This window comes from Embiotoca jacksoni, unplaced genomic scaffold (assembly GCF_022577435.1).
Source record: "Embiotoca jacksoni isolate LCO1_2020_lvr unplaced genomic scaffold, fEmbJac1.0.p SCAF_20, whole genome shotgun sequence".
Lineage (NCBI taxonomy): Eukaryota > Metazoa > Chordata > Actinopteri > Embiotocidae > Embiotoca > Embiotoca jacksoni.
The window spans coordinates 7300174-7316171 of record NW_027185341.1 but is presented as its reverse complement, the minus strand read 5'-3'; the positions used below and the strand labels follow the sequence as shown (position 1 = coordinate 7316171).

General features: G+C 42.1%; 3 protein-coding genes and 1 non-coding gene across 4 annotated transcripts in view; all 4 read left to right on the top strand.

Annotated features, from left to right (window-relative positions):
* The first annotated feature begins 224 nt into the window (after nucleotides 1–224).
* On the top strand, nucleotides 225–3803 carry rsl1d1 (ribosomal L1 domain containing 1). Its single transcript, XM_069156025.1, has 9 exons — nucleotides 225–314; nucleotides 585–724; nucleotides 867–1005; nucleotides 1201–1349; nucleotides 2138–2239; nucleotides 2691–2784; nucleotides 2992–3114; nucleotides 3208–3387; nucleotides 3513–3803. The coding sequence occupies exons 1-9, from the start codon at nucleotides 240–242 to the stop codon at nucleotides 3663–3665; spliced, it is 1155 nt and encodes a 384-aa protein (XP_069012126.1). The 5' UTR covers nucleotides 225–239; the 3' UTR covers nucleotides 3666–3803.
* Nucleotides 2415–2542, top strand: LOC138202367 (small nucleolar RNA SNORA55). Its single transcript, XR_011178640.1, has one exon. It is a non-coding gene; the product is annotated as a small nucleolar RNA SNORA55 (small nucleolar RNA).
* Nucleotides 3804–5291: 1488 nt separating the features above from the next.
* On the top strand, nucleotides 5292–7577 carry LOC138202208 (transmembrane protein 238-like). The gene has a single exon (XM_069156026.1). It carries the CDS (start codon nucleotides 5579–5581, stop codon nucleotides 6053–6055), a length of 477 nt encoding a protein of 158 aa, XP_069012127.1. The 5' UTR covers nucleotides 5292–5578; the 3' UTR covers nucleotides 6056–7577.
* A 267-nt stretch (nucleotides 7578–7844) lies between these two features.
* Nucleotides 7845–15998, top strand: part of snx29 (sorting nexin 29) — a 146147-nt gene continuing 137993 nt past the window's right edge. Inside the window, exons 1-6 of the mRNA XM_069156022.1 lie at nucleotides 7845–8234; nucleotides 10035–10099; nucleotides 11680–11732; nucleotides 12192–12316; nucleotides 14776–14956; nucleotides 15152–15222. Coding sequence (XP_069012123.1) covers nucleotides 8228–8234; nucleotides 10035–10099; nucleotides 11680–11732; nucleotides 12192–12316; nucleotides 14776–14956; nucleotides 15152–15222 — 502 coding nt within the window. The 5' untranslated portion in view covers nucleotides 7845–8227. The remainder of the gene's footprint in view (nucleotides 8235–10034; nucleotides 10100–11679; nucleotides 11733–12191; nucleotides 12317–14775; nucleotides 14957–15151; nucleotides 15223–15998) is intronic.

The window sequence follows — 15998 nt, the reverse complement described above, 5'->3', positions numbered from 1 at the left end:
ATCTCACAAAGATGCTATTATTAACAACTTTTAACAACTATATTTATTTTGTGATATTTTATAAAACCTAAGATTTCCATATTTGATTATAAAACATAAATTATCTATTTTACCTGAGACCAAAAAAAAAAAAAAAAATCATTTTGAACCAGAAAGTAGTTTGGCCAAAGTTGTTGCGGGTTCCCGTACTAATAAAGTTTAAAATTTTGTATTGTGTGACGTCAGCACTAGAACTGCGCATGCGTGCGGCGTGGTACACACGTGAAGCTGACAACATGGCTGAAAACACGGGAGTAGCGTTAGAGCGGGCGCAGGTAAAAAAAAAGTTTCTTTCGTATCGCGCCAAAACATTTACATCTTCGTGAGTTGCCTGTCGAGTAATAGACGCTTTGTTTTGTTTGTATTTGACTGTGATAAATTGTATTAGTATGAATCGGCAGCCGCAATACGTTGGTTAGCATTAGCCACGAAGCTATCTGATTAGCCTCGGCACGTTTACGAGTGTGAATCCCTTGAAGTGTGGAGGACGACTGATTGTCGGTGGGTTTGTGTGGATTGTAACCGACGTCAATGTGTCCGGACAGGTGAAGACAGCCGTTCAGGCCCTGCAGGCTTTCCTAAAGACCAAGGCCACCGGAGACTCTCTGTTCCTGGACGACACGCAGCAGATCAGCCTGCTCTTCACCCTGTGGAAGATCCCCAAAGCAGCGCAGACCATCCGCATGTGAGTCCGACAGTCGGGGACATGCAACTGTCTCCACAGCTGACCTGTAAGCCGCTGTGGCTCTTATTTCTTAACTTATTTGGAGTTGATAGATTTCGGCATCTGTATGAAGCGTCGCTGTTTCCTTTGTTTCCTTTCACAGTCCCCTGCCGCATGGCCAGCGGCCTGACACGGAGGAGATTTGCCTCTTTACCAGAGATGAGCCCAAGATGACCGCAGAGCAGACCCAGAGGTTTTATAAGAAGCTGCTGGAGGAGAGGGGAGTCAAAAACGTATCTGAGGTACGTGCCAGGCACAGCCACGCTCCGATCAGTGATGCATGAACAGCTGCAGAAGCAAACTCAATATTCAGCAGAGTAAAAAAAAAAATATATATAATGTACTTAGTATGTAGTTCACAACGAGGCTTTTGGTCTACATGAAGACTTCCTGTCGGTGCTGATCGTGATCATGTTGCGTCTCGGTTTCTCTGGCAGATTATACCGTACAAGATCCTCAAGACGGAGTACAAACCACACGAGGCCAAGCGTCGCCTGCTGGGAAACTTCGACTTGTTCCTTTCCGATGAGCGCGTTCGCCGCCTGCTGCCGTCCCACCTCGGAAAACATTTCTACGAGAGAAAAAAGTGAGAACCAGTCTGTTGGTGTTTATTCCTGCTGCAACGACAGATTGAAGTTGAACTTGTGATGTCTGTTTCGTTTGCGTTCTATATTAGCTTTCAAGGAAATGATCATCACTTTCTTGTTTTGCCTGTAAATAAATAATGGGTGTTTTGATACAATACTTTCAGTTACAGTCTGTTCTGTTCATACAGTTATACTCCCAGGAGATTATAGTGCAGTTGAATTTCAGCTTGAAAAAAAAAAAAAAATCGAAATTACCATTACAGTTACAAACTGGTATGTCGGTAATGAGGGACCTTTTATTTTCAATGCCAAGTAAGGGACGAAGGATAAAATGAGGTGACAAAATACCAAGAAACTTAACCATTCATTCTATTTATGTTGCATGTTAAATATTCTTGTGTCAGTGGGGTTGCAGGTGGTTTGTAGGAGCAGTTTGAGACGGTAGGTTGTTACACTGTGTGAGAAAAGTGTAAGAAATTTGATTTAAAATAAACTGAATACACAGCATCTATCAGTAGAAGCTGTTGTCCAAACAGCCAGCAGAGGGAGAAGATGCTAACCCTTACACACCACTCTATAGAAGATTAAAGATGAGAACAAAACCTAGTATATGGCGACTCCTTGCAGCAGATGCTGGAGAGCTTTTAATTTGAAACCGATACAGGAAGTCACTTTTTCTCTGTCAGTGACAAAGATTTGTGTTTATCGAGATGGAAAGAAAAGAAGATGCGATGAACCTTTGTTTTAAAAGTGTGTTTGATGCTGACATGTGTCTTGTCTTTTCTAGAGAGCCGCTGTCTGTCAACCTTCAGAGTAAAAATCTGGCCAGAGACGTGGAGCGAGTCATCCAGGGCACTAGCCTGAAGGTCACCAACAAAGGCTGCTGCTGGTGTGATAGATTTCTTCTACCTAAAATAGAACCGACTCCAGTTTTCTTTTCTTTTCTTCTTCACAGTTTTTTAGCTGCAGGAAAAACACCTCAAAAATGGTCTTTAACCAGGGAAGCAAACTAACTAACAAAATAAAATTGTGAAGATTGTTTTATTCTCGTAAGAGAATTTGTAGCACCTTACTACAACCCTATTGATCCTGTCTGTTTGATATGGGTAATGCTGGTGCCATAGAGACTCAATGTAAATCCAGATGGACCTCCTCTTCTTGTGGAGCCTGTCTCTACAACTTTGATACATAATATATATATATATATATATATATATATATGTGTGTAATTTTACACTGAATATAAAAATGCCTGTATTTATACCTGTAGTTCTGGTGCTTTGCCAACTTTTGAGTTGTAACCTTGTGTTATCTAATCTTATCACGGTGGCGTGTTGCAGTATGGCGCGTGTTGCTCACTCCGGCATGACTGCAGACGAGGTGACAGAAAACATCGAGGCTGCTGTGCAGACAGTTGTGGCCAAACTACGCATAGTGAGTTGTCTTCTGTTTTAATTTGGGCTACTTCAGTTAAAATCTTGGCAGTTAAATGTTTACCATCATTAACTGTCTTGTTTTTTGTCCAACATCCAAACTTATGCAGTTTACTATATCAAAATGAAGACCCAGTGTTTGGCATTTTTTAATTTTTGCTTGAAAACAGAACTTTAGTCGTGCGTCTAAATTGTTTTCTATTTACAGAAAGGACCAGTGATGAAGCTCATCCACATAAAGAGTCAAACATCAGTAGCTCTGCCCATCTACACCTCAGAGCTGAGCAACCTCGGTGTGCTGGAGGATAAACAGGCTCAGACTCGCAAGGAGGTGAGTAAAAGTTAGTTCTCAGGCGATTGTCCTGTGCAGGAGCAGGATTTATGAAAAAGAATCTGTCAAATAATCAGCTTGTGTACATTTCAGAAAGCTGCAGTCAAAAAGCAGGAGAAGGAGGAGAAGAAGAAGAAGAAGATGACGACGACAGAGGACGTAAAGCAAGCTGATACTCCTGCAAAGGGGAAGGGAGAGAAGAGGAAGGTGGAGGAAGAAGAAATCCCACAGCTGGTTCCCATAGAAACACCCAGCAAGAAGCCTAAACAGCAGGTCAGTACTATTCACAGATTTAGGAGCTCGAACTACTTTAACATTTTTAAACCTGGAACAATTTAAGCAGTCATGGGTCTGGATTTGTGGGGGATTTCCTGATGCCATTTTCCTCTGTCATGTAGAAGACACCCAAAAAGAAGCAGCTGGAGAAAGTACCCAAACCGGCCAGAGGGAAGAAGGGAGCAAAGAAGGGAGCAAAAGCTCAGAACAAACGGACCAAGAAGGCCGGCAAGACAGATTTCAAAGTAAAAAGAAAAGTGCCTAAAGTGAAGTGATTCTCAGCGGAGTGTCTTTCTATCTACTCAACATGGACATTTGACATTTCACAGAAACAGAGTGTTCACTGAATGGTCTGGATAGTCTGTCTGTCTTTTTGCATGGATGAAACATCATATAAAGTTTATTATCTGGAATTATCTTTGTCTATGTTTTGTTTTTTGACAGCGGTGTAACAATGGGCCTTTTTCTCAGGAGCCATTTTACTCATCATAGCTGAGGTGGAACTAATGTTAACATTTGAGTGTATCGAAGCGCCATTATACAAATGCAGAAACTAGTCAAGCTGCAACAGCTTCTTTCTTTTTTTCTTTTTTTTTTTAAATGTTTGCAGCTTTTTCTCCATCATTTAGACTTCAACTGTTGGTCAGGTGGTGAGTATATGGTCAACTATTTTGATCATTTCTGCTATATTTCAAGGTAAAATGTAAAAAAAAAAATAATGGGGCAGCTTTTAAAACTTTTTTTTTTTAATTTTTTTTTTTTTTAACTTTCAAACATTTAATAGACCAGTCAATAAAAAGTTGGAGCCCTAATGTCACAAATAATCTGATATTTTGGAATATGGATAGTATGGAAAAAACTAAACATTTCATGCAACTTTTAGAAACAAGTTAAGGGCTCGTTTTCATTTATAAAGAAGCCAATCAATTAATTGAATAAATTAACTAAGCTTTGGGATCACAAAATTAACATTTCCTTCGGTAAGGTTTGTTTTAACCATTAAATGTGAACTGTTTATTTAACTTGCGTGTGCTTTATTGTGCATTAGCCTTGAGGACTGTTTGCTCTTTGGATGCAGCCATCAGCTCTGTGCTTGTATAGCTGCCAGCTGTATCAGGTGACATGCCTTTTGTTAATGGGATTACACTCTGGCTTGTGCAGCTGCTGCTTGGGCACCAGTATACCCAACATATGAGGCTTTGCGTCTTCACAACACTATAATGTCAGAAGTATTGTTGACACAAACTGCTCTGTGACATGGAAATAAGATTCTCTTCTACATTTCAATGGACAGTGAGTTTGTTTTGCAGGTATAATGTAACGGGATCAGTGAGCAGCCAGCTGAACAGTGGTGATGATATTGTTGTCAACAGGTGGGCTGGGTCGGTATGATAGTAGGAGTGGTGGACCAGATGGAATTACAGTGTGTTCACGGCTCGGTGTGCAGGAGAATAAGAGGTGCACCTTCAGGTGATCAAACGGCAGCTCAAAACCGAGTTACAGAGGAAATTCGTAGTATTATTGATGTCCAGCACCTGGTGATTTCATTGTTCCTGCATTAAAGGGGAGACAGTTTTGTTTCAACCATGCAGCCAGTTGGAGGAACTTCATTTCCAGATGACTCCGGGGGTCAAAGCCTGTGTTCAGACCCGCACTCAGATGCCGCAGGGGCCCCGAGCTGGACCCATTTCCACAAACCCATCACCGTGATGGTGATGGGGTCTCTGATGTCCGCTGCGGGCGCGATCCTCTTCCTGCTCCGGTCGTCGGGGGTGACCGAGGCGTCCCGCTCCGTGGCCTCGGCCTGCCTCTCCATCGGGCTGATGTTTGTGGCGGTGGGGCTGGTGTGGATCCCCGTGCTGAAGGAGAAGCACAGGCGGAGGCGTTTCAGCCAGGGGGTTTAAAAAAGAAGAGGGAAATAAGTCTGGGATGTGAGAGTGGAGTGCACAAGCTGTTTTTGTTAGTTGATGATGCGACTGTTTCCTCTGAAATATCCAACACAGTCGAGCTGGTGTAGTTCTCATTGATAACACTGTATGTTGTACTTTGACCAGTGTCACAGCGGGTTGCTTCACGTGTTTCTCTTGAGTGAGGATCACGCGTCATTCTGCTGCAGACACATCAGCTGCAAGCACCTGCTGCTCTGGAATAACTCCCACATCTGGATTAACTCTGTTCTGGTACCATCATGTCAACATCTGTCCAGATGGAGCCGGTCATGGAGACGACGTACGCAGGAGTGGGCCGCTGCAAGTGCTCGTTCTGGTTCGCGGTGGCACACGACATCCTCGGCGTGTTCATCATGATGGTGGGGGTGTTCGGCGGGCTGGTCATCCACGACCTGTTCATCTACGCCGGAGCAATTGTCATCTTCCTCAGCCTGATCTGGTGGGTGTTCTGGTACTCGGGCAACATCGACGTGCCGCCGGAGGAGCTGGAGGACGACGTGGGTCTGATCAAGCTGAAGGACCGCGGGCTCGGCCGGGCGGTGAGGCGCGTGTCCAACCGCCTGGTCAGCGGGATCCGGAGCTCTTTTAGGAAGAAAGGCAGAGAGGTCAACAACAGTCCTTCAAACACCGGTCCAGATGTGTCTCTCTCCACCGTCTGTGACAGCGCCATCACCCCCCCATCAAAAGAGCTCATGAGAGAGACGCTGTCAATATAAACTACTACATAACGGACTGTAAATGACACCAAGAGACTCTGAACTTGGATTTTTATATTTGTTTCTTTACTCGTCTTTTGGTTTTATGTTTACTCTGCACCAGTAATGATTAGACAACATTGATTTCTTGTCTAGATAAGATCCACATGCTATCCTACCTTGCTGATAATATGTGAACTTTGCACACTATAACAATGTTTGTGATGACACTCGTTTACTGTAGAGACCGCAGCTCTCACGGTCACTGATTCAGTTATCAGTCATATTTTGGTTGGTTCACAGATTTTGGAGAAGAGCTGCGGTGGCTGTAAATAGAAAAATAAAATGGTATAAATGAGAGGTGCGTTATGAAAAGGCTTTAATCTTATTTTGACGATCTGTGAAGAGAACATTTATACATGCTTTTATTTGTAAAAAGAGAGCGGTGGAAATGTGCTGAATAACCAAAAGAGATAAGATGCACAGTTTTAACTTTGTTTTTATGTATTCTCTTCTGTTATATCATCCATCTGACATATAAAGTACACCTAAATATTTCAATCATTATTTAAATGCATTATCCATCATGTTAACGTTAAAAAAATTCAGCTGCTGCATGGCAACTGTCTACCTTGTATCTGTGTTGCAGCAGGACAGTGACCAGAAATAGTGCAGTACACGACTTCAAATAAAAAAACATATTTGGAGAGTCTTAGCTCAGACTTTAACCCATTAGAGATGCTGATGATTGAATCTGAAGCTGCTGGAAAGGCTTCTTTTAAGTTGTTATCATTATTGCCAAAGAAGGTAAGATGAAATCCAATAATAGCCTTACCTTTTCACCTTAATTGTTTTTAAATGTCCTTTTCTTTTGCCTTGTGTTTTGATGCTTTTAATGGTTTTATGTGAATCACTTTGAATTGCCTTGTTGCTGAAATATTCTAGAATGTTTAAAGACGTTATATGTAAAAAAACAACAACAACAACAGATTTCTGGATCTAAACGTTGTTTTTTCTTCTTTCTTCTCTCAGTAATCATCCGACAACAACTCATATTCATCTGTTGTCCCTGGATATACAAATGAATATAAAATAGTTCAAACCAGCTCCACCTGCAGCTGCTACAACAGTAACATGCTGCTTACACACTGATGATGTGCCATTAAAAATCGAATCATGTCATATAGGCTACAGAAAAATGTCAATTAAAGGAACTAAACCAGGACTTTTACTTTAACGACATTTTGCTGCTAATATTTATTTATTTTGTTACTTTAGTAGGATTTTTTTTCATGCATGACTTCTACTTGCAGTAGAGTAATTCTACATGTATTCAAACTTTTACTCAAGTATAGTAGGCTACCTAAATACTTCTTTCACGGATTACAATCAGTGTTTGCTCATTGTTAGTTGATAATTGTACTAGTTCGGTGGTTATGGATTTAGAAGACTTTTCACTTTAGAAACTTTGTGACTTGCATGGTTAAAAAACACAGTCAACATTTTTTTATATACCGAATTAAAACCGTAGTGCTCACTGACAGCTGAAATGTTTGTTTTGTATTATTTAAAAAAAAAATATAAAGAAGACTATTTGTTAATGTTTGTTTGCTTTGCACAAATACCACGATACATAAAGACACTTAACTTAACGTGAAGGGTAGTTTTTTTTAAAACCTGTTTTTTTTTCCTGGTTCCGGAGAACTTCTACAAAAGACTACAACTCCCGTCGGCGCTTCGTTGTCACATGATAGCCGTGTGTTTTGTCACGTGACCTGACACCGCTCTGCCACTGCCTCGTTTCCGTTTTTCGCAGTGTCACAGGCTCCAAACTGAAAACACCACATTTCTTTGTAAAACGGTGCAGCCCACTGTTGACAGGAGGTTCAGTTGTTGTGAAGCCACACTCCGAGTCCTGCTTGGTGCACTTCAACCTGGTTGTTTTAGTCTGTGCACAACTAATACATGCCAGACTGTGGCAGACTCGCAGCTCCAGCGGCTCCCCGGCAGGCCTCGCTGTTCACCGAGTGAACATCAGTCCTCACGCCGCAGTTGGGTGGATCCGGCTCGGCCACGGAGGCAGCATGGGCCCGGTGCATCGCTAAGCCTTCTACTTTGTTGGATTTCTAGCTGCAGAAAGGTGGTGAGCTGTTGAGGTTTTGATGTCACTGCTTCTGGAGTTTGGCTGTGAGAATGAACGGTAAGGGTTGTTGTTTGATTGTTTTTTTTGTTTTGTTTGTCACTCACTTATAAAATTATAAAAGCACGCTGTCAGGTTCAGCAACTTCACACAAGCTTCTAACATTATGGGACACTGCAGATAGTCCCACACACCCCCCGATGTTTAGTCCAGAAAACCGTCTTGAATCAGTAGATAGATGCTGTGATTCCGCTTCAAGAGAAAACGAAAGCAATTCAACACCATTCAAATGTACCAACACCAAATCACAAACTGCCCAGGTCCCCAGGAACACTTGAGTTTTATTTAGAAGGGACATGCAGGTCCACTTCTTTAAGCTGTAAGTAGCCTTGAAGCTCAAGGAGTGCAGTTCTGATCAGCTGCCAGCCTGAATCCCAAGTAAACATGCAGGTGGAGACAGGTGACTTCAATCACTTTGCAAATGCAGAGGCGCCCTTGAGCACAAGGTATTCGACCCAGAGCTGCTCCACTGGCATCGAGAGGACTGGTAGAACTGGAAACCCCCTTTCTAATAGTAGATCAATGTGTGACAGTTTGAATCAGAGAAATGCCAGAACAATAAACGTGAAAATCCTGCACCAGACTCTGTCATTACCATTATGAATACATCATTAGGGCTGCAGCTAATGATTGTTTTCAGCACTGATTAATCTGCCAGTTAACTTTTTGGATTTACTTATGTTTCACTGGATCTATACAATTTTACAAGATTAAAAGAGAAGAAGCAGCAATGGGAGATTAGTTGGACAAATTTAATCACTAAAATAATTGCTGGATTTTATAGTTAGAATTAGCCTCAAGGCTGTATCTGTCTGTAGTCCCTGGACAGATGTTACACAATCACCCTTAAAAAGAATAATTACATGAACACAGTTCCTGACGTGGTTTATAACGATGCAGAGTAATATTAATATGTGAATATTAAAGGTACTCTTTAGTAAAAATGTCATGTGGTACCTTTGATATTAAAGGGATGGATTGTTTTGTTTGAAGATGGGTTGTATGAGGTAGTTATCCATAGGCGGTAGGTGGGGTCTATATGTCCTCAGTTTGGATAAGCAGGTAGTTGTAGTGGCACGAAAACTAAGTAATCTACTGCTGTGAACTAGTGTCAGCAACAAAATGTATTTTAGTTAAGGCCTGTCAGACCTCTCTTTTCAATGGTCTACCAAAGTCTTGATATCGCTCTCTTCAAAGTCACCAGACTTCTTTGACAAAGAGAGTAATTTTATCTCACAAAACCCCGGAGATGCAGGTCCACTGCTGCATCCATCAGTTACTTCGTTTGTGTTGTTGTGCGTTTGTTCAGATCTGAACTGAGAAACGCCACTGAAGTTGACATTAAAAGAATCAAACAAACACATTCAAGGCAGCGGTAGATCAGCAACTCCTGTTTTCTCTGAGGGCAAATTCCTGTTTTTTTTTTCCAAAGGAGTCTGGTGGCTTTGAAGAGAGATACAATGGCTTCAGTTCCCCATCAGAAAGGGTTGTGTTAATGCAAGTTGACGCGGTGAAAATATTCTAAGCATAGCATACACTTAAACTGATATTAATGTTTTTAAATGGCTTTGTTGCTGACCCGCTTACACAGTATTATATTTTTAAGCTTCTGCGCAAACTCAGATTCTAAAAAACGTTTTTATGATGATTGCAAACCCCCATTACTTCCTGTGTTCATTTCCTTAATCTAATTTTGGACATGAATAATTGAAACGGTAAAAAGCATTGATGGTGAAAGTGAGTGTGTATCAGAGTTGTTTTGTTGGTCCCGCAATCAGTTTGTCTGTGTTCTGTCTGCAGGCATTCAGCAGAGTGATACGAAGAGACAGCACCTCCTAGAGAGGCTGCTGGATGCTGTCAAACAGGTGAGTTACCTGCATGTACTTTATGTTGGAGACTTGTCTAATCTGCTGCGGTTTACACGCGGCAAAAATTTGAATTATATATGCACATATAATGGTATACTGCACATACAATATCAATATCTGGTTTGGACTCTGATGTATCAAATGCAAATACAAAACTGAGATCAGTGTTGCAAATCACAGACCTTTCATTGAAGACCTGCTCCAGTAAAAATCAAGTTTTAGTCATGTTAACACATCCCTGTGGTGTTTTTATATGCAACGAGAGAGATCATGAGTAAAGTAAGCAGTCAGTGCAGTGGTTGAGTCTCAAAAACATACAGACGGCCACAGTTTCATACAACATAGCTAAACAATCCTGTCAACTTGTGCGTTGGGGCTTTCCATATCATCGAGCTACAGGCGAGTGGTGGAGCGTTGGGTGGAGATGGACGCTGAGACTATTGGGATGTTCATAAATCTGTTCTGAACATGGACTGTATATATACAAATGGACGGGTCTAAAAATTGAAGCCAATGCGAAAGCCCCTTAAAGTGCAATACCACTGAGGGCCACTAGGGTCCAGCTCCAAAAAAAACGGTCTCCTATAAACTGTCATTCAAAAAGCATCAACCTCTCTCTCATGAAATAACAAATAATACATCTTTTCCACAAGTCATTATGGTTTCATTCGCTAAATTTGCTCCTTCTGATCAGTGTTCTGACCGTCCTCCTGAAAATAATTCCATAATTAATCAGATATTGGGCCTAAAAAAAGGAATGTTTGGGGGCATGTCTGGTTTGATTGACAGGCCTGGGGTGCAGTCAGGTTGCCAGTATACGTGAGCAGGTGTAGGGTCCTCTGGTTCTCAGACAGATCCACTTCTTGTTCCTCCCCAGCTCGTTCAAATTGGGTCCAAAATGCCAGACTTGAGTCTTCCAAACAGCAGTTGACAAACTGATGGAGGATGTCAGGGTGTGGTTGCCGCTTGCTTCTGAATGAAGGCAGAAGTGTCAAGTTACATCTAAGCCACTGTGAAGCTTAATTTGGTTTTGTTTTGAATTTGGTTTTTTTTTATATGAAATTTTTCGTAACAAAGATGAGATTTAAGGGGTTTAATTACTTTAACACCAAAAGGTGTATATATATAAAAAAGAAAACTAAAAAAGCCACTAGTTTACCTTTCAAAAAAAAAAATCTCATAAACACTGACTGTGCCTTTATAAACCTCCAACATGGGACTCTGCACGCACCCATTATGTGTGGCATTATAGTGCTTTATATCCTGGTGAAGATCCATTTGCAAACAGGAAGCTCTGAGTGACCTTTTAGCATCACAAGTGTAACCAGATCTAAGGCCCGACGGTTACTTTTGAAAGTTCGATCAGTGTTGCACTCGTTTTCTGCCGTCATTATATCTGGCAATAATCAGGATGGGGACCGTAGTGTACCATCTGTGGCTACTTGAGAGATTTTAAGACCTTGAAATGTTAGAAATGTGCCATTATGTGCAGGGGGACCTTCTGAACCTGGCAGGCAAACATAGAAGAAAGAAGTATTTCATGTGCAGCTATTATCATTCCACTCGTATCTTTGCAGTGCCAAATCCGCTTCGGAGGAAGAAAGGAGATTGCGACAGACTCAGACAGCAGGTAAGGGAAGTTTATGCTGTATTTTTGGGCTGAAAACACTCTGTTCTTAGAAGGAAAAGTTGGAGTCCTTATGAAAAATTACACACCGGCCTTGTTTCATAATTGGTTCAAGCTGACAGTGAACACGATTTGATCAAATCTTCATATCTTGAGCTGCTCAGATCTCATTCTCAGCTTGCAGCACCACCGTTTGAACATTAATTACCGTTTCTGCCTCGTAGCCAACAAAAGTTTATAAAAGATCCTCCACTGGCCGTTTTGAGTGACGATATTGAGCAGTAAATATTCATAATCGGACAACTTCCACCTACGAGTACACGCAAAGGCGCTTCCAGCAGGCTTTACCACTCAAAGGCTTGTGCGTACTCCCTCACAGCTTCGTACATGCAATGTTCATTTTGACTAAGGAAGGAAAACCCCGCTTCCTTATGCTACAGTAACCTGTGTTCGTCTCTGCAGGGTGATCTGCCTGTGCGCCCAGTTTGAAGCGGTGCTGCAGCACGGTCTGAGGAAGAGCAAAGGCCTGGCCCTCACCGCCGCCGCTCTCAAGCAGGCTGCCGGCTTCAGCAGCAAGACCGAAGCAGGTAGAGTGATTAGCTGTCTGTCTGGTTGCTGCGTGAGCTGGTACTGTAACTTAGGGCCGTAATTCCATACCCGATCCAAGCACATACTTATACTCACTCCTCCACATTGTTCCAGCACCGTATATATTTCACTATGTTGGATAAATTCATTGTTCACTTTGACATTTAATTAATGACCCTTTTTGATGTCTACCAGATGCAAGTTTTTGTTTTGCCCTTTGTCTTGTCTCATTAAACCGGTGGATGAAAAGAGGGCCCTTAAGGTGTGAAGATGAAAATGAGAGCAGACACTTTACATCAGTTTTCGGCCATTACCTTTATAGGGCAGACCTGAGTATGCTCATCTCACTACAGGTGAGCTCGGCTTGTAATTTTAGAGGTCGTGGAAGGTCGGAGGACACGTCGGTACGAAGCTGCAGGACAACCACATACACACAGACACACAACCAGGGAAAGACCAGATGCTTAGACTACAGACAGGACCTGCAGTTCCAAATGTCCTGAGCAGGGATGTGTCACTCTCTCTGCTGTTTACCCTTCTGTCTGCGTGCCTCACTCTGTCTGTGGCGAGCAGCTGCTGCGGCTTTGAACCCCTAAAAAAGTCAGTGATATGTGCTGGATATCACCAGGTGTAGTCTCATTAAAAATGCATGAGGTATATTCAAGCATTGTTTAAACCCACAAAAGCTTATCTTAAATTCCAGTCAAGATCCCAAACAGCCTGTGGCATGCTGAACCACGGGGACTTGAAAAGATAGATCTTGGATATTTCCAGTTCATGTAATAGAGCAGCCTAAAACCAACCCACTTCTGTTTGAATATTTTAATTATTTTAAAATGGTTAATTCTGCCCCTGGGGCAGGAAAGTGTGCGTTTCCAACGTGCATGTTGTCATGTTGGAGAACCAAAGTGCCATCGAGCCACAGTTCAGTTCAGACGCCTCAGAACGTCACAGTGGAACTCAGCATGTTGACAGATTGATGCTGAGGGATGAATTCACGGTGCACAACCCTGCAAATGCCAAACTGTGTGTTCCGATCGCCATACTACTATTGTCCCAATTGTATGCAACAGTACATACTTTGTCGGGGTGGCAGTATGTACTAAATAATAACAATAACAAGTATGCCATTCGGACTGCAGCTACAGAAAACCCATCAGGTTGCTCCTGACGTCACTCAGAGACGCTCTGCCTCTCTCGAAACATGATTTCCACTCAAAACTCCCAGCCCGGCTTATCACTTCATCGCCACAGGGCTTTCTGAAGCATCTCAAAGGTCTCTGTTGGAAATTTCCTGAGATTGATACAGAATTTGATGTGCGCTCTCGTCTCAAATTTCAAGCCCGTGGTGAAATCGCAAATGCACACACACCAGTGCTCAAAAAACTCAACTGAAGTGCTGCTGTTAATCAACAGACATAACTGGGGATACTCACTCAAGAAAATGACTGCTTCCTTCTGCTCCCAGCACAACTCTGTGCTGCTCCCCGTTTGTGTAGAACAGGAACAGTCTTTTGCACCTCGTAATGCTCCCGAATGAAGAGAGCTGCATTTTTATTTCCGCCATCAGGGTCAATAGAAGGTTATTTGGAACTTTTGTTGAAATATTTTAACATATTTATCTATTTGCGAATTATACAGCTGTCTTTATTTTACTGGAGAATTGTCAATTGCCGATGTTTTCTTTGGGGTACAAGTACTCCTGGTTGGGAATCGCTGCTTTGGTGTCGCCACAGGAAAAAAATACTACTGAAACATTCAGTTGTGTTTGCTGGTTGAGAGACATTAGCTTCACATTACACTAAACTCTTTCCACTGCGTCATATTTAGGAACCACATGGATGTGAATTCAAATGGAGGAGCAACGCGTGACTTCTCTAATGGCCGCTAACCGCACACCATTAGCATATCTGACGTTCTCCTGTATTTCACAGTCAATTAGAAGACAGGATTGGGGCTGAACTGGAGGATTTGGAGCTCCCTGCTGAAGCCGGGTCCTCTGACAAAACTAGAAATAACAGCCATCTTTTTTTTTAACGCATTGTTCGGCGGCCATATGGTAATTACATGCAAACCACTGATTCCTATTAGTTCCCGCACCTCAGACAACTTTAAAACAGAGCTGCATTTTTGATCTGTGTTTTTATATTTCTGTTCCTCTATTAAAGAGATAAATAAAACAGTTTTGAGTTCTGAGGTGAGAGTAAAGAATGGAGAGGTGACCGTCGGGATGGAGCTGTGTGAGAGGAGGTGGAGATATTTGTTAATGAGAGAGGACTCCAGAAGTTATTCCGCGGCTGCTTCATCGACCTTTTGAACCTTTTCCACGAATGAGATGGAGCTAATTCTCTCCATCTTTGTCTCTTTTTCTCTTGTTCCTCTCTGCATCTTCCCCTACCTGTCTGTTTATCCCCTCCTCTTCCTCTCCTCCGCCTCTCCCCTTGTTGTCTCCCCTCAGAGTTGACCTTCTGGTTCTACGTGAAGGAGCATCTGAACCGCCACGAGCTCCAGCGCTTCTACTCCCTGCGCCACATCTCCTCAGAGCTGGGCCGGGGTCGCGCCTGGCTGCGCTGCGCTCTCAACGAGCACTCGCTGGAGCGCTACCTGCACACACTGCTGGCCGACCGCCCTCGTCTGGGGTTAGTACAGTGTGTGTGTGTGTGTGTGTGTGTGTGTGTGTGTGTGTGTGTGTGTGTGATTTCTTTAGGATGAATCATCCTTGCCTGGTCCTCTGTAGTGGAGTGACCTCCGTAAGAAAGATCGTGTATGCAAGCTGGAACTGTTTCTGTGTGTGTTGGTCGGAGACGTCACTTTACCTCTTCTCTCTTGTCTAGAACTTACTATGAAGACTGGGCTTTTATTCTCGATGAAGAGAGAGCCAGTATGCTCCCCACCATGGCGGCAGGTGTGTTTTTGTGTTGTATCATCACTTTATAGATTTTAAACCCACCACGGAGCCGACTGTAGCAGGGAAGTGTCGTTTTAGTGTTGTGGCTAAATGTTAAGGTCAGCACTAGGAGAGTATGATATTAGCACTCAAGAGAATCTGAGTGACATGATTGATAAAATTGTAGTGTTCGTGCTCAAACTTATAAAGTTATGCTTTTTTATTTTTTTTTTATTGATCAGTGTTGGGAAGGTTACTTTTTTAATGTAATAGTTTACAGATTAATAGTTACCCAGTTACCTTTATTAAAAGTTATTCAATTTAACTTGAATTAAGATTGAAATGTTTTGATTTTAAAGCACAACCACCAAAACAAAGTATGTTGATCACAACTGACTGCAGTGAAGGAAAAATGTTCCCAGAACCTCAAACCAAGTCTACATTCAGACTTTATATCACAGTTTATTCACACTGGTTCCTCAATGATTGTTTCTAAATATCTCTTCATCTTATCCAACAACATGGGTGATTGCCTTGGTGTGGTTGCTTCGAGCAATTCACATTTATTTGATTGGCAGACAAGAGGCAGAGTGAATTTATACAAGAGAACTAATTAAAAACAAGACTTAAACTTTGAGACCATATAAATGGAAACTGTCTGGACGCAGACAGAAAAAAGATGCAAAGCAACAGAACGAATATTTGAATCCACATAAGGGATTTTTACCAAAAATAATATATTCACATGGTAACCCCTTTGTAATCACCAACATTTCAATAGTAACTGTAATTTA